The 18,879-nt window shown below is 40.5% G+C and overlaps 1 protein-coding gene across 1 annotated transcript in view; it reads left to right on the forward strand.

Moving 5' to 3' along the window:
* ARHGAP10 (Rho GTPase activating protein 10) overlaps nucleotides 1-18,879 on the forward strand; it is a 2,173,597-nt gene that overhangs the window by 997,622 nt on the left and 1,157,096 nt on the right. The window contains exon 5 of the mRNA XM_044063456.1: nucleotides 10,403-10,504. Coding sequence (XP_043919391.1) covers nucleotides 10,403-10,504 — 102 coding nt within the window. The remainder of the gene's footprint in view (nucleotides 1-10,402; nucleotides 10,505-18,879) is intronic.

Raw genomic sequence — 18,879 nt, forward strand, 5'->3', positions numbered from 1 at the left:
CTCTTTACTGACAAATTCAAATTCTGGCCACATTAATTTTTTTTTTCATCAGTGCTAGAATTATTAACAAGCTGCTTGATTTGGGATTTCTCCTTTGCTAGAGCACATGTAAGTCTGTGTTGTAACTGCGACTTTGTTTCAGCAGAAGGCTAGCAATCTCTCTTTACCAGGCTTACCATGCCTTGAGACCTGAGGGACACTGGAGATGTCTTCATATTAGAGATAGTAACACTTCTAAGTGAATCCTCTGTGCCCCTGATACTGAACTTACTGAACTCCAAATCATCCTTAATAACAATAGTGATCATCTAACTCATATCGAGTTGTAGGACACTGTCCATGTGCTAAGTAGGCTCATGATGTATTTATTTTTATTTACTGTTTGGTAACCAGGTATGTGGGCTTGTCCAAAGACCCTTTTTTGTTCACAACCCAAAATACACATTTACAAAGTGATCCTATACAATTATAGCCAATAATGCAAAGTACAATAGCAGAAATGCAGAAGGTTGTTAAACATAAATCAAACGGATGCAACATGTGAAGACAATTACATTGTAATTTCTCTTGTGTGCAGAGCGTACAGGTACAAAAGTAAACTGTACAAAAGATTGGAAAGGTTAACCAGAGTTTTCATTGAACTTTTCACTATTTACAATATATACAGTGGTACAGTCAAGATATTGACAGCAAATAGAGACTGAGAATAGCAAAACAGTGTAATATACCATTATTCCTAAAGCATTTGCAAGCGACTTTCTTGTGCACATGTACAGAGAGGGCATTTTTGAACTCACTAAGTGATTCAAAACCCCTTTTATCATGTTGGAGTTTGTTCCATAAGGCTGGGCCCAGACTGGAGAAGGCACATTCACCAATTGTTATAAAAGCAGGTCTGCTTCATGTAATGTTTTGGGTATTTCTTAGCTAGTATACCTGGTCTCTAATGAGATGCTCCTACACATAGATGGGAAATATCCCCCTCTTAATATTTTTTGAAGAAGAGTTCCTAGAAGATGGCTTGTCTTTCAGTGACTGGCATGACATTTTAGCATCATTAGGAGACCACAGTGGGAAGCTCTACTGTCTGCAAGAAGGAAGAGTCTTGTAGGTTTTATTTTCTGTTATTTATTGTCTTTGGGTATTGTAGGCTGAGTAAAATGTTAGAAGAGGTAGCCAGCATTCCATTTTAAGAATGAAGACATTTTTATAGGTCATTGCAGGCTTTTGGAGATAGTTGATGAGAGATGTTATAGCACAGTTTAAGTCAAGAAAGGAGTTAAGTAGAGACTTGGTATGAGTTGAAAGAAATATGACAACACTTAAGAGTGCATAATAGGCTTTTGTATTCTGAAACATGAGGGATAACATTGTTATAGTTATCTGTAATGGTAGTATGAGGTAGGTATGGGATTTTATGAGGGAATGAAAACAGCATAATATTTGTTTTCTGGTGGTTAATTAGAAGAAGATTAAATTCATATCATTTGCAAAGCTCAGAAAAGGATTTTCATACATTACTTTGTAGTCCAGATGGACATTTATTGGCTTTTAATAAGAGGATATTATCTGTATATAGTATAACATCTAGTGATGGTGTGTTTTCAGTGTGATCATTAATAAATAAGAACAGTGTGGGTTCCAGAGTTAACCCTTGGGATACTCTTAGTTTAATTTCTTCAACTGTTTTTGGTTTCTAATACTATGATGGGAATGGACCCTATTCCCATGTGAGAGTATGCTTAATGTTCATGAAATTAGTGTTGCTTCAGTCTTTTTTTTTAATAAGAAAATATTTATTAAATTATAAAGTTTGATATAGGTAATACATTTATATAAATGAAAACAAACCATGCTGGCATGCATTTAGTTGCAAACATGTATCACGAACCATCTTGACATAATTTTAATTGCAAACATTATACATCACTTATAATCTGTCCGGTCATTATGAGTCAAACATTAAATAGCTCTTTTGAGTCCTGGCTTCTTTTAAACCTCATTCCTCCTGTGCATGTATTGTTCCCACAATTCCCATTTTTTTCTATATAATTTTCTCCTCCCATTTTTTAAAGGTCCCGGTTCCAGTTGTTTTATCTCTGTTACTATATTCACTACTTCTAGTACAGTTGGTTTAGACTTTGATTTCCATTTTTTAGTAATCGCTTTTTTGGCAGCCAACATAATTAGATTCAGCAGGGCCTTACTATGTTAAGGCACTTCCGATTCTGTGTCATAGCTCAGAAATTATTTCCATAATTATGCAAATTTGTTCAACCATTTTCTCTGACAGAGACATCTGCAGTGAATCTTTAAAGTCTGCCAACTAATTACACTCTCAGAAAATATGTTCCCAATTATCTCTTTCTTCCCCATCACACTGCCAACATTTGCTGTCTACCTGAGCAAAAATTCTTTGGAGTCTACTTGGGGTATAAATATACCAGTGTAAACAGTTGCAAGCAAAGATCCAAAATCTTCTAGACTTGCATATTTGGGAGACATACATATATCCCCATTGTTTCTTTGTGAATTGCTTATCCGGTCTCTTCCCAATCCTTTCTAACCTCCTCTGATTCTTACAGTTAGCATGCAGTATTTTATATGCTCTACTAATTATTCCTTTTTAACAGCATCTTCTGTTCTAGTTTCTACTATAAACTCTATCAGTGCTGGAAGTTAGTCTCTAGCCTGCAGTCCAAATAAATTTTTGGCCTCTTCACATTCAATTACCTTTCCCTCTCTAATTATCTGCTCCCAATTTCTTAGTTCTTTTGCCAGTTTTCTCCAGTAAATTCCCGCCTCTTCTTGCTTATTGTCTGTATCCGTAATTGCAGTTATCTCTATCGGCAGAATCTCTTTTCTCCATTTTTGTGTTGGTTCAATTCTTAGAATACTTTATGAATGTAATATTATGTATGGTTTTGTTATTCTCCTTAAGAATCTGCATCCAAAATCCCAGTCTCTCCTTGTTGCATGAACCCCCCCCCCTCCATTTCATCATTATCCCTTTCCACTTTGAATTATAGCTTTCTGCTTCTGCAATGTATAGGAACCTTAACTGGTTAGCTCTGAAATACCCCTTCAGAACACCTTGTTGTAGTGGAAGAATCAGCTTATCCCACTTGACTCTTGCCATATTCCACTTCTGGATAAAATCCTTCAGCTCTTTATTAATTACTATCCACAACTTCTCCTCTAGTTGATAAAAATATACCTGACCTGTGTATAAAACTAAAGACTAAAAACATTTCATCTGCTTGTATCTTGCTATCCATATCCATATAACAGAGCTTCCAATTTCTCAGTTTTTGTATTACCTTTTGTTTAGTCTCTTCCCACATATCTTTAGCTGCCAAACCAGAATAATTTTTAATCCATTCTCCTAAGTACTTCATTTTATCATGTTCCCTGTAAGTATGGATATTTCTGAACCAGTTCATGTGTGGGGACATGGTTTACAGCTGTTGCCTTTATTTCAGAGTCATTAATTTTGTATCCTGAAAAGATATGAATCAGCCTCAAAATGTTCCACAACAGTGAAATGTCCTTTTCTGGTTTTAGCAGGTATTAAATAATATCCTCTGTAAATAGCGCTAGCTTTTTTGACTACCACACCAGTTATATCCTTGAATTTCTGGGCCCATTATTTCCTTTTCCAGAGGTTCTGGATATAATATAAATAACAAAGGGGAAAGAGGGCACCCCTGCCTGGTTCCTCTGCCCAACAGAAAGTATCAGAGAGGAAGCCATCCACTTTAACTTTTACCTCCAATCCCTCATATAGCCTCCTAATCAACCTTATAATTTTATCAGGGAATATAAATGTTTCCATTGCCCTGCTCATAAACTCCCGGCTTCCTATGTTGAATGCTTTCTCTGCATCAAAACCCGCCAACAACATTAATATTTTCCTACATTCTGCTTCCCACTGGATCATACAGTGGATATAAAAAATTTACACACCCCTGTTAAAATGCCAGGTTAATACGATATAAAACAATGAGACCGCAATAAATCATTTCAAAAATGTTCCCACCTTTAATGTGACTTATAACATGTGCAGTTCAATTGAATAACAAACAAATCTGTTAGGGGACAGTATATAAAAAATAAAAAACGTACAATAAGCTGGTTGCAGAAGTGTGCACACCTTTAAAATAATACTTTGTTGAAGCAAGCATTCAGTCTTCTTGGGTAAGAGTCTATCAGCAGGGCACATCTTGACTTGGCAATATTTGCCCACTCTTCCTTGCAAAAGCACTCCAAATCTGTCAGATTGCGAGGGCATCTCTTGTGCACAGCCCTCTTCAGGTCACCCAACAGATTTAGGTCTGGGCTCTGGCTGGGCCATTCCAAAACTTTTATTTTTTTCTGGTGAAGCCATTCTTTTGTTGATTTGGATGTATGCTTGGGGGTCATTGTCATGTTGAAAGGTGAAATTCCTCTTCATCTGCAGCTTTCTAGCAGATGCCTGAAGGTTTTGGACCAAAAGTGACTGGTAATTGGAACTGTTCATAATTCCCTCCACCTTGACTAAAGCCCCACTTCCAGCTGAAGAAAAGCAACCCCAAAGCATGATACTGCCACCACCATGCTTCACCATGGGGGTGGTGTTCTTTTGGTGATGCAAGTGTTTTTGCGCCAAACATACCTTTTGGAATTCTGGCCAAAAAGTTCAACCTTGGTCTCATCAGACAATAACACATTTTCACACATGCTTTTGGGAGACTTAATATATTGTTTTGCAAATTTTAGTCGGGCCTGGATGTTTTTCTGTAAGAAAAGGCTTCCGTCTTGTAACCCTACCCCGTAGACCAGACATATGAACAATACAGAAGATTGTTGTCACGTAGTACACAACCAGTACTTGCCAGAAATTCCTGAAGCTTCTTCCGTGTTGCTGTAGGTCTCTTGGCAGCCTCCCTGACCAGTTTTTGTCTTGTCTCTTCATCAGTTTTGGAGGGATGTCCAGTTCTTTGCAGTATCACTCTTGTCCCATATTTTCTCCACTTTTGTATGACTGTCTTCACTGTGTTCCATGGTATATCCAATGCTGTGGAAATTTTTTTGTACCCTTCTCCTGACTGATACCTTTCAGCAATGAGATCCCTTTGGTGCTTTGTAAGCTCTCTGCGAACCATGGCTTTTGCTGTAGGAGACAACTGAGTAAATGTCAGGAAAATCCTACTAGGACAGCTGTACTTTATTTTGGGTTAATCAGAGTCTGTTTAATTGATGGCAGGTGTGTACCCAAGAAGACTGAATGCTATAATTAAATCAAAAGCTGCTTCAACAAAGTAATAGTTTAAGGGTGTGCACATTTATGCAACCAGCTTATTGTATGTTTTTTTATTTTTTTATATTTTCCCCCTAAAAGATTTGTTTATTTTCATTTGAATTGTACAGGTTATAGGTCACATTAAAGGGGGGAAAAGTTTTGAAATTATTTATTGTGGTCTCATTTTTTTATATCACAAAAACCTGGTGTTTTAACAGGGATGTGTGAACTTTTTATATCAACTGTAAATGTTCTGTTAATGTTGTCAAATGTTTGCCTCCCCTCCACAAAACCACATTGACCATAGCTATTAATTTTGGCAATACCTTTGCCATTCTTTTAGCCATGATAGATATAAACACTTTATAATCATGGTTTAGGATTGAAATGCACCTAAACCATGAAGCTGGATCTATTGGGTCGTTATCTATTTAGGTATTACAGCCACCACCACTTTCTTCCAGGATGTCTGTGCTTATCCTCCTCTTAAAATACTGTTAAAACCTTCCAGATCTTTTTTCAGTTTTTTCCTCCTAGCTTCCAAATTTCTACAGGAATACCATCTATTCCTGGGGACTTTCCTGTGGATTGGTTGTGCAATATCATTTTTAGCTCATCTCTTCCTAGCCTGTTAGTAACTGAGCCTCATCTAAGTGTTGCTTCGTTCTTTAATGTTAGCCAAGAGTGCTCTTCAAAGCACCCACAAAATGCCCAGAATTGCCTCCTTTTTATGAGACGACCGTGCCCTGGCCCAGCAATCACAGAGCCTCAATCCTCACCACTAACACCAGGGAGATCGTCTCACAGAAGAGGAAAGGATAACTAATACACACAGTAAAGTACAATTTCTCTTAAGTGCACACAGAGATCACAGTCAGTCTGGGGCTGGTTGCTCCCTTGCTCACCAGGTCCCCAATAAGACTCTCCACTGGCACAGCTATAGGGTCCAGGTCTCAGCCTAACTGGGCAAGCTAAAACCTCCAGTACCCTCTCTGTCCAACCAGTGCTTCGTGTCCCTGCCAAGTAGCTGACACAACACACACACACTTTGAGGTAAGTATTTATATACCTTCACAGACATTCCTGGGAAAGGCTGACACAGATTCTCCAACTGTGCCCCTTTACTAAGTCTATATGGTAGTAATTACTGCCACCACCCAGTTAATGATATTGGCTACTAAAAGGCCCTTAAAAGGGTGTCCAATTATTACTGTGCAATATTAAGATCCAATGGTAGTATGGCTAACAGTCAAGGCTTACTTTAGAGTGGCCTATTACAATAACCTCTATAAATATGCAATGTACTCTAGAGCTTATCTCTACACAAAGCAGCCACAGGTAGAAGGTTTTAAAAATATTTAAAAATAAATTATTAAAACACAAGACAAAACTACTACACCACCGAGATATCTAAGAGTTCAGATATCACACAGAAACTTAAAATAATACAGTAGGACAGGTCTGACTTCAAAGAAAAATACCTAATTAATATTTAATAGCTTTAACTATTCCTACCAGAAATCACAGTGCTAAAACTTACATGTGAGCATAAGGCAGAGTGCTGGTAAGTTGGATATCTAAGATCAAAATGCTTTTTTGTCTCTTGTGAGAAATAGTATTTAAACATTACTAACAAACATGTTTGCTGGATCCCTCCCCCAATTACATCATTTTTGACACTTAGTTTTTCCCAGGCAAACAAACTGCATTATTTAGCAATCTAACACCTGCACAGAAACTTACAACAATAGAAGACATTTCATATGTATATGCTAGCAGAAACCAGAGCAATAAAGCACCTTCCACATCTAAATTCTAGTCATAAACTTTAGCCTTAAAACAATGGGCATGAAATCTTCATCCAGCCGCCCTAGGGCCTAATTCTAACATGAAAGGGTACAACAGGCTTCACTGGGCCAGTAGAGTGCAATGTTGTCACATATTTTGCAGTTCCACATTTCACAGTATTCTTTACACTCAAGAAACGTGCCTGTATTTTACATTTATTATCAAGAATACACGCCTGTATTTTACATTTATTTATACAGTTGATAGAAATATATATCAAATTCTATTTGACTAGGCTGGCAGCATTCGCCCATCTCTCCCCAATCGTCACAATGTTGATATTGTATTTTATACTAATCTTGTTACTCGCACTACTATTGCAACAGTCTGGGTACCTTTTTGTTCATTACTCTTGTTTCTGCTTGCACATCCTGGTATTTTAAAATTTTGTGTTTCTCATTACATAAGCTATGATAGCAGGGTGTGGCAATTTCAGTGTTCAGTACTAGTTTTGTCTTTTTTCTTGGACTACTGCATCTGTTTTTTTTTGTGTCTATTTTTTGGACTTTTGTTAAGTAATTCCATGTGATAGAAAATTCATTTTTGTTGTTAATGTTTTGTGGTTCATGTTTCCAGTATTTCTCAGTGCAACAGCCTTGGCCTCATTATTGTACCTTTCGCCCTCAGCCATGAGTGTTTCACACACAATGACATATGTAACTGCTTCTAGTCCTGTTTTACAAAACCTGCATTTGTCTGTTTCCCCCACTTTTTCAGTGAATTTTGTAAATCAGCTTGCACTTAGCCCACTGTTTTAGATTGCCATCATTAGCCTTTCATCTTTTGGTTTCTCTTCACCTCCTGTTTAACCATACCTACCTGCATCAAATCTTGTTCAAACAGGACATTGTTCCAAAAAAATCTTGTACTTGCTACTATATCTGTGGACTTTCCACTTTCTTTCCTTCTCTGCTAGTCCTTTTTCTTTATATTCTTTCTTTTGTTTTTATCATTTTCATTTGCTGTTGGATTCTTTTCTACTACTAGTCTGATATCCATTTCCACTTTATTTAGAAATGATTCTGCTAAATTTAAGCAAAGATATCAACTCAAACGACTTCTCCTCATGGTTTAGAACTATCACTGTGTTTGGATCCAATGAGTTCAGGTAGTGTGTAGGTACTCTGCTAATCTATATATAAGTCAGTTTTGTGGAGGCCTGTTCGGATGGTGACATGATTTTAAAGAATTGTTAGTATGGAATGTTTTATTCCCGAAGTAACTTTGGAATCACGTTATGGTATTATCTCCCAAGTTAAAATTTTCAGCTTCATAAGCAGTATGTTGTGGTTTACAGCTTTGAATACGGCTGTTCATGTCTGCAAATATCCTAGCAACAAGCTCATCACTGATTTTTCAGTAGATGGAGTCAGATGCAGACACTAAGGCTGTTGTGGTACTAAAGGTATTTTTGAAATCATTCTGTCTGTCAGATAGTAGTCCAAAGCTATTTATGTGTTTGACTATTTGTTTGTACAGAATTTTTTAATGCATTAGCAAGGGGACAGAGAGTGGAGATAGGTCTAAAATCCTTAAGTGTTTTGGGAGGGGGTACATTTGGGAGGGGGATTATGATAGAATCTTTTAAGGCAGGTGGCACTATTTCTTCAATAAAGGAAAGGCTGTATATGTAAGTTAAAGGTTTAGCTATTTTCATCTGTGGCTTTTGAGGAAGGTGGGATGGAGGACAGAGAATTTGGCAGATGCTTGTTTCAGGTCTTTCAATAGAATGTTAGTGTAACTGAGATCTACATAAAATGTAATGTAGCTGGTTATTCAGCCAGAGAGTGTAGTAGAGGTTGAGTACTGTAGTTTATTTTGGGTGGAAGCAGGTTCAAAGTAAATGCAAAAAAAAAAAAAAATGCAACAGTGTCCCCTTTGGGAAATGCCCCTCATTTGCAGTTTTAATCATGTTCACTACTGTACTCCTCATAGACATGATAGACTGGGATCTTGCAATTGCCTCGCCTTTGACCACCATGTTGTAACATCAATTAGGAAATCCTATACTCTTGCTGAAAAACACCAAAAAAGACCCAATCAGTTACAGTATTCATTGTGTAGTATTTTAAACCTCATGAAGTGGAGGCCCATGGGATGTATGCAGATGACCCCATAAGGACATACAAGTGTTTCAGCTACATGACTACCGAATGCCCATGGCTTTGTATTATATTTATTATTTTAATTCTTTGCTGGTGTATTCAGGCCAATAATGACAAACCCCACTAACTGTAGACATGGCACATTTTGCCTTTGTTCTTAGCTTGTCAGTATAGCATAATTATAGAAAAAAGTATTTTTATTGAATGGTTTGTCTATGTGAAGTTTTTACCCTTGGGTGTTATTGTAACACAACTGATTTCCAAAGGTATGTCATCCAGGTTAAACAATGTTATTTGTCCCTCTGTTCAGTGCTCTTTTCTGCATGTGCCTAGCCAGAAATATTGTGCTGTTAGAAAGGCCCCAAATGTTCCTAATGAAAAGATTGTTTGCCTAAAACCCCTTAGCCTTCCTTATGCTCTGTTATACACTCCTGCACATAGAGATGTATACCTGACATTCTGTGCCATCGAATATGCCACCCTAATAGATCTCTTATACCGTCACAAGATAAATAGCTACACAAACTCCCAAATTACAGATATGAACCTCCACCAACATATAAATAAAACACACTGGAGGGATAGATTTCTTGTCAAGTGCTGCCCTATCTGTGGAACGGATTGCCTCTGCATGTTAAGCAGACTGACACCTTTGTGTTTTTCAGGTCCAACCTTGAAAATTTGGATGGCTTCCTACAAGTTCATACTGTGTCTGACATGTTTCTCCCTCCTTGAAGTGTTGGAGTACATCTTAACTGTGGTGTTTGGCAAGGCACACATGGCCCTCTGACTTACCTGTTGTGTAACTCCTGTGATCATATGTTCCTGCAATATAAGATTTACCACCCTATTCCTCCCAGGTGTAAGTTATACCACCTTAGTATCTTACAGGTATTATGATGACTGATTTTTAATCTGGACCATAATCACACAGTGTTCTGTCTCTACTGCTGAAACATGCCTTCTGACCACCACCTCACCCTGATGCTTGCTTACCTGCATTTGCATCTTGTGATATTGCAACCATGTCACATGATACTCTACTGTTTTAAAAACTCTGGTAATGTCACATGGTACTTACCATTTTAAAAACTGTAGTAATGTCACATGATACTCTACTATTTTAAAAACACTAGTGTACTAAAGTCTCCCTTTTACTTTTCTGCAGGAAGAGAAGAAGAAATATGATAAAGAGACAGAGAAGTACTACAGTTCCCTTGAGAAACACTTAAACTTGTCTGCAAAGAAGAAAGAGACTTTTCTCCAAGAGGTAACCAGTGACGTTTTAACAAGATGGGATTTGTTGTAGTTTCTTTAATAAAGTGAAACAATAAGGCTGCAAGTGTGATTGTACTTATACAGAATAATACAGCGACCGTGTCTAGTAATGTTGTCACTTGTGATATCCAAAGTTGTGGTTTTGATGTGGCAATCATTACACATATTTTTCCCTTACTGAGAACCATCAAAACCTTTTCTGGTTGGGTATGTAATGCAGCTTCCAACCACTGCACATGGCAGCCAGATGTCATCCATTCAGAACTCATCCTTCCTATAGGCTTTACTCCTTCTAACAGAAATATTGGTGTCTGTGAACAAGTAGATGTGGGTCCTGGTTTATGTACATGCTTGGGTGGGAAACAGTATAGCAGACCAAAAACAGCTCCAAATAGGCAAGTTGCTGGTGAGTGTAGAAAATACAGTGATTTTTTTTTTATTATTTTTATTTTATTTTTTTATTTTACATTTGTTGACCGGGATAGTCTGACTGGATACATGTCCATTTTCAGCAGAGGCCCGGGGAGAAAAACGATGAAGACATATTACAGAACGGTATTTACAAAGAATGCAAGGGAAACATGAACAGACACATTTACAGGTTAGAGATACCCCTGGTTACAGTCAGGGGAAAAATTAACAGTAGATGATGTTCTTCATCTCACATTGCTGCAGTCATAACCTGTGGGTAGTCCGCTGTCCTCGGTCGGCCCGAATACCAAAGTGTTAGGCCGGCGTCGGTCATGGTCGCCCAGATCTGACTTCAGTACGCCGTGGTATTAAAGCGCATGACCGACGCCATATCCTCAGTCTTTCTTGCCGCATGGTCCAAAGCAGAAGCAGCGTTTTGCAAGTGCCGTTCGGCGTCCTGAAATTTTCGTATTCTGAGTTTCAGACCGAAGACCAAGTTGGGCTAAGTACCCCGTTGGGGAATATTTTTGTCTTTTCTTGCCTCAGTTAAATCCGGATGTCAGAAAAAGTGAATAATTGTATTTCTTGTGGGAAACAGATACCTCATAGGGATTACCACTCTCTTTGTATTCCTTGCTTGGGGCCTGAGCACGACGTAGTCGGGTGTCGCTTTTGTGCTAGATTTAATAAGCGCACCATTAAACGCAGGTTAGATTGTGCTAGGCTTGTCTCCGATAAGCGGTGTAATTACAATATGCCGTCGGATCCTCCGACGCCCGCTACCGCTAAGAAGCGTAAGGACAAATCGTTAAAGTCCAAGCAGGATGAGTCGTCCGTTACGGACGCCGGTTCTTTAGAAACTACGGTGGAATCTGTAGATCCAGCCGAGGTTTCAGCTGAGTCTCAGGGGGAGCCTTTAGTTTTGCAGGATGTGGCCTCTCAGGAGTCGGGACAGGCTGAGGGGACCTCTCAGGTTTCTGTAGTCCCTCCTTTGCATAAGGTGGTTAGGCCTTCTACTTCTGTCTCTAAGGTACCTTCCAAGGTCAGGCCTGGTTTGTCTTCCTCTGGTGTCAGCCCTAGTTCTGCAGGTTCTGTGCCTAAAAAGCATATGCTGAAAATGGCAGAAGATTTAATTACTTTAATCAGGGGTTCCTTGCCCCCGCCAGATAAGAGGCCTAGGGTAGAGCCAGAGGTGGATGGATTGGAACATTCTTCAGATTACTCGGAGTCTTCGGCTGAAGACATTCAGGATTTTCCTCCTTACTCTGATTCGGATGCAGAGGATTCTACTCCTTCTGCTTCCCCCCCAGAGGATTTTTCCTTTTCTGAAACCCTGCATTCCATGAGAGAGCATTTTAAGTGGGAAGGTCAGGATTTCTCAGACTCTAGAAAGAAACTTAGGGAATTTTTGTTTTTACCACAGCATAGGCCCTTGGCTATACCCCCTGTTTTGGATGTTGTTCAAAATGTTTTCTCTGAAGCTTCCCTCAATCCTGATTCTTTGCCTCCTGCACCGGGTCAAGCCTGACAGGTATTACAGAGTGCCTGAGGCTCATAAATACTTGTATAAAAGCCCGAGAGCTGACCCAGAAACTATTAGCCAGGGTCCTAAGGGAGTCGGAGCTTCTGTTGTAAAGAATCCAGTTCCTATGGATAAAGATTCTAGAGCTTTGGATAGGTGGGGTAAAAAAGTGTATACCTCTTCCACTCTAGCAATGAGGGCTTTGAATTGCCAGTTTCATATGCTGAAGTACCAGAATTTTCTCCTGAGTCAGTTGAAATCTAAGGTTGATGCTTTGGCAGAGGGCATTGAGTGTAAGGAATTGCAGGATTTAGTTCATGCCTCTGATCAGGTGGGTAAGCATTCTTTGCAGTGTGGTTTTGATGCTCTTCAGGCCTCTTCCAGGGTGGCTGCCACTGGATCAGTTATTCGTAGGCACGCCTGGCTTAAGGAACAGAATTTGTCAGAGCATGTTAAAGCTCGAATTTTGGATGCTCCCCTTCAGTCTGAAGTTTTGTTTGGTTCTCCTGTGGAGTCAGTTTTGAAGAAAATGGAAGACAAAGCTAAGTCTATGCAAACAGTTAAGGATTTTTTACAGGTACAGCCCCCTAAGTTTAGCAGAAATTGGCCTACTAAGGGATGGGCTTATCCTTCTTCTGATTTACAGTCTAGGGGCAGAGCTCATGCTCAAGGTTCTTTTCGACCTAGGACGTGGAGTTCCCCTGCACAATCTTCAGGTGAAGGCAGGGGTCAGCCTTTTCGTAAACAGACCCAATGACCTGTATCTCCAGCTGCCAGACCCCTCCTGTCTGGCAGCTCCTCTGGGAGGAAAGTTGGCACATTTCAGGAAAAATTGGATTTTAGTCACTCAGGACAAATGGGTGTTGGACATTATAGCTCGAGGCTACAAGTTTTATTTTCACACCTTGCCTCCTTTCAAAGGCATGCCAGACGTTCCTTCTCAGCAAAAGGTGGAGGCTTACAAACAGATTTCTTTACTTCTCAACATGGGGGCTATCCAGGGGGTACCTCCATCAGAAGTAGGCCTGGGATTTTATTCTCGCCTGTTTCTTGTACCAAAGAAAGGAAACACTTGGAGGCCAATTCTGGATTTGTCTATTCTCAACCCATACCTGGACATTCCAAAATTCAAGATGTTAACTTTACAACAACTTCTGCCTCTTTTAGGCAAGGATCACTGGATGGTAACTCTGGATCTCAAAGAGGCTTATCTTCACATTCCTATCAGGCCCAGCTGCAGGAGGTTCCTGCGTTTCGGGCTGGGACTTTACATTATCAGTTCTCTGCATTACCCTTTGGCTTATCTACTGCCCAGGGTGTTCACAAAGGTCCTGGCACCAGTGATAGCCTTCTTACGGTTAAGGGGAATACAAATCTATCCTTATTTGGACGATTGCCTGATTCTGGCTCAAGACAAAGTCGAGTTACTTCACCATCTACAGTACGTTATGGCAGTGTTAAGGTGCCTAGGGTATTCTGTGAACGAAACAAAGTCCAGTCTAGTACCCTCTCAGGACATGTGCTTTCTGGGTGTGAGACTGAATACAGCTTCTCAGATGGCATTTCTGACCCCGAACAAACAAAGAAATCTTACCCTTTACTTCCAGCAATTGTCTCTATGGTCCAGGCTGACTGCAAGGACAGTCCTTCAAGCCTTGGGGTTCATGGCATCTTGTATTCTGGTGCTTCCCAATGCCAAACTGCATATGAGGAAGCTACAATGGTATCTCAAAAGCATATGGACTCAACACTGCCACGATTTGGACACTGTCATTCCGATGATACCTTGCATCCAAAGGGAATTTTTGTGGTGGGCTCAGGAATGTCACCTAAACAAGGGACTCTCTGTGACCCGACCAGAGGCGAGTCAGATCTTAACGACAGATGCCTCAGACATGGCCTGGGGAGCACACTTCAATGGAAAATGGGTTCAAGACACGTGGCCTGCCAGACTACAACATTTGCATATCAACATGAAGGAGATGTTAGCAGTCCAATTTGCATTGATGGCTTTCAAGGATTTACTTCACCCAGGACAAGTGTTGATTCAGACAGACAACACAACAGTCATGTGGTACATCAACAAGCAGGGGGGTACCCATTCGTACCCTCTTTGCAGACAGGCTATGATTTTGTGGGAGATTGCTCTCAGTATGCACCTCACCCTTCAGGCAAGGTTTCTGCCAGGAGCACAGAACTCCTTAGCAGATGTTTTGAGCAGACAGATGGTGGATCCCCACGAGTGGAAATTGGATCCTCATGTCTTTCAACAGTTGACGGTGGCATGGGGGACTCCAGACATAGATCTGTTCGCTTCTCCACTGAATTACCAACTGCCAAAGTTTTGCACAAAGCTATTTCACCCAAAAGCTTGGAAAGTGGATGCTCTATCATTCAGTTGGAACAATCTTCACGTTTATGCATTTCCCCCTCTGCCTCTCCTTCCCAAGGTGCTCCTAAAGGTCAGACAGGACAAGCCTTGCATGATTCTGATAGCTCCAGATTGGCCACGGCAGCACTGGTACCCTCTGCTGAGGACTTTGGTACGGGAGCCTCCTTGGCCTTTGCCATTAATTCCACACCTTTTGTCCCAGGCAAGCAATCATTTCCGCAATGTCAGGATTCAATCCCTGCATCTGACAGCCTGGCGTATTCTGTTTTAGACCCTGGGGGGTCTCAGCTTCCTCAACAAGTTCTGAATGTCATTTTGGAGGCCAGACGGCCTAGTACAAGGAAAGTTTATGCAGGTAAATGGAGGAGATTTTTTCTTTGGAGCAAAACAAAGAGTTTTGATGTTTCAGTGCCTAATTTGAGTGTTTCTCTTCAGTATCTTACAGAATTATTAGACAAGGGTTTGTCTTTCTCCTCTGTAAAAGTTCATGCTGCAGCCATTTCTGCTCACTATGATTGTGACCCACCATTATTCTCTCACCCTTTGTTCAAGCAATTTCTTAGAGGGGCAAAGAACATAAGACCCCCACGCAGAGCTCCAACTCCTTCCTGGGATCTCAATTTTGTGTTGAAAAGCTCACTTTACCTCCTTTTGAACCTGCAGCTACTTCAGAATTTAAGTTTTTGTCTTGGAAGACTGCTTTTTTGTTGGCCATTACGTCTGCTAGAAGGGTATCTGAATTACAGGCCCTAATGGCAGTTGAACCCTTCCTGATATTTCATAAGGATAGGGTCTCACTACGTACTAATCCTACTTTTATGCCTAAAGTTGTTTCTAATGTGGCCTTAAACCAATCTATTCATCTGCCTACATTTTATGCTGATCCCCAAAATAAGGGGGAGAAAATTTTGCATTCTTTGGACATTCACAGGCAGTTACGTTATTATTTGAGCAGAACTAAGGGGTTCAGGCAGTCCCAACAGTTATTCATTTCTTTTGCCTTGGGATCTCAAGGAAAACCTGTTTCAAAACAAACTATTTCTAAGTGGATTTGGCATTGCATTGCTTTCTGTTATTCTCATCATGGCAAGGAGGTTCCGGCTGGAATCAGACCTCATTCCACTAGGGCTACGGCCACTTCTACTGCTTTTTAAGGGGAGTAGCTACTAAGGATATTTTGGAGGCAGCTACCTGGAGTTCAGTGCACACTTTCTCTAAACATTACCATCTTCCTCTTTATTCCAAATCTAGGGCTGGGTTTGCCACTGCAGTTTTACAGGGCATGTTAGCAGCTCCTAATGCTATCTGATTTTACCAACCTCCCTTTACCTTTGCTTTGGGATTCTACCCACAGGTTATGACTGCAGCAATGTGAGATGAAGAACATAGTACAGTTTTGTACCTACCATAAATGTAGATGTTCGAAGATCCACATTGCTGCAGTCTGATTTACCCTCCCTCCTTCCCCTCTGTAGTTTGGGGTGGCTGTGTGGTTTGTGGTGTATCTATTGTTGTTATATTGGTGATTGGGTATTTTTCTATTTTTGGCTATGGCCTTTTTCTTTACGGCCTTCTGACATCTGGGGCAAGAAAGACTAAGGATATGGCGTCGGTCATGCGCTTTAATACCACAGCGTACTGACGTCAGGTCTGGGCGACCATGACCGACGCCGGCCTAACACTTTGGTATTCGGGCCGACCGAGGACAGCGGACTACCCACAGGTTATGACTGCAGCAATGTGGATCTTCGAACATCTACATTTATGGTAGGTACAAAACTGTACTTTTTAATAGATTATTCACCTTCATGATGATAGTTAGCCAGGCTTGTTGCAATGACAAAGCCAGTTTAGTGCCAGATATTGTGTGAGTTTGGTTTTAAATTGGCCTAGGGAGGAGAGCAAAGTAGTATCAGCTGGAAGTAAGTTCCAGGCTCTGCCTGCAGAGTTTGCAAAGAGGGAGTCACCAGCTGCATTGTTAATTTTGATTGTCTGAATTAGTAGTTTGTTCGAGGATCTCAGTAAGGCAAACACTTTAACCATTAACCAGTAGTCTTGGATTGTTATGGGGGGGGGTGATAATATTTTTAAGAGCTGGTCTATTATCTGGATTGTAGAGGATTTTATTAGCCATAATCAGAAGGTTATATATTGGATTAGACTGGGAAGTTCTAGCCACCCAAGCTGTTTAAGGTTGATGCAGGGGTGTGTTCTAAAAGGCAGGCCAGTGGCAAACCTAGCAATGTGATTGTAACAGGTTGACAGTCTATTAAGTGCAGTCTTGTTTAGATTAGAGAGAAGGGGGGAAGCGTATAGAAGTGTTAAAAGTAGGTGAGAGCGAGCTATGGCCATCTTAGCTGGAGGGGTCAGGAAGGCTTTTATTCTTTACAGTGACCCAAGTTTTTTATTGATGTAAATTTTAGGTTATTATCAATAATGACTCCTAGTAGTTTTGTAGAGGGATCGGGGGAGATTATTGTGCCATCTTTTGCATTTATGGTGAAGGTAAAAGTAGCAGACCTTTGTGTTGGTGAGAATAATAGCATTTTAGTTTTTTTGGGATTTAGTAACAATCGATGTTCAGAGAACCAGTTTTCTATTGTATTAAAAGCGGACTGGGTAGCAGACCTCAAGTCAGTAGGAGATGTAGCTGAGCAAATCAGGGTCGAGTCATCAGCGTATTGGATACAGCTGACATTTGGGATGACAGTATATAAGTCGTTAATAAAGATGGAAAACAGTAGGGGCCCTAATATGGAGCCTTGTGGTACTCCAAGCATGTTAGGTAATAGGTTAGAGAGCTTGTTCTGCAAGAGGACAGCCTGTTGCCTCCCACTGAGGTAGGATTTAAACCATTGAAGGGCTTTGGAATCTAAACAGAAAGTTTGCAGGGTGTGAATCAAAAGTTGGTGATCCACCATGTCAAATGCCTTGGAAAGATCCAAGAAGAGGGCTGGGGATATGTGATTATTGTTACGGTTATTGTTTATTGTATTGGTAAAAGCCAGTAGGGCTGATGTTGTGCTGTGGTGTGGATGGAAGCCATGTTGGGTATCGGCCATGAGGTGATACTGGATTAGGTGGTGCATAAGTTGTTTATGTATACATTTTTCCATAAACTTTGAAAGTGGAGAAAGTATAGCTGTTGGTCTATAATTTGAGAATTCAGTGGAAGAACCTCCTTTATGTAGCAGGATTACATAGGATGTTTTCCAAATGGTGGGAATTTTAGCCTCTGCTATGGTATGATTAATTAGTATTGATACTGGATAGGCAATGGCGTCAGCTGATTTTTGAAGGAACTTGGTGGGGAGTTGGTCAGCGGAGAGGGTGGTTAGTTTTAATTTTTTAATCAAGGTACGGATAAGTGATGTGGACACTGGTTGGAAGCTGAACGAGAGTAGGTTTAAAGGGGTTGTACTGTCAGTGCCAGTGGAGCTAGGAGGTAGTTGACTAGCTAGGGCTTGAATTGTGATAGCTTGCTTGGGGAGCATGTGGCTAAATGTTCATGGGCAGTGACCTGAGCATTAACTGAGTTAAAATACAAATACACTCAGATTAAATAAGCAACAGGAAGTGCTGTGTTATTGCTTAGCGAACAGCATTGTGCATTCGTGCACCAGTAACTAAATCTGTCTGTATGTTCTAAGATGCCACTTTGGGGGATGGATTGGATGCTGATGAACAGCATCCATCTGAAGTGTAGGATGTATTGTGTCAGGTGTTGTTTAGCCTGTGTGTGGAAGAAATTGTGCCAGGTGTTGTTTATCCTGTGCATGGAAGAAATGGTGCCAGGTGTTGTTTATCCTGTGCGTGGAAGAAATGGAGCCAGGTGTTGTTTATCCCATGCATGGAAGGAATGATGCCAAGTTCTGTTTATCCCCTGTATGGAAGGAATGGTGCCAGGTGTTGTTTATCCCCTGTGTGGAAGGAATAGTGCCAGGTGTTGTTTATCCCCTGTGTGGAAGGAATAGTGCCAGGTATTGTTTATCCCCTGTGCGGAAGGAATGGTGCCAAGTGTTGTTTATCCCCTGTGTGGAAG

The sequence above is a fragment of the Protopterus annectens genome, chromosome 2.part1 (genome assembly GCF_019279795.1).
Source record: "Protopterus annectens isolate FY-2018-M chromosome 2.part1, PAN1.0, whole genome shotgun sequence".
Lineage (NCBI taxonomy): Eukaryota > Metazoa > Chordata > Ceratodontiformes > Protopteridae > Protopterus > Protopterus annectens.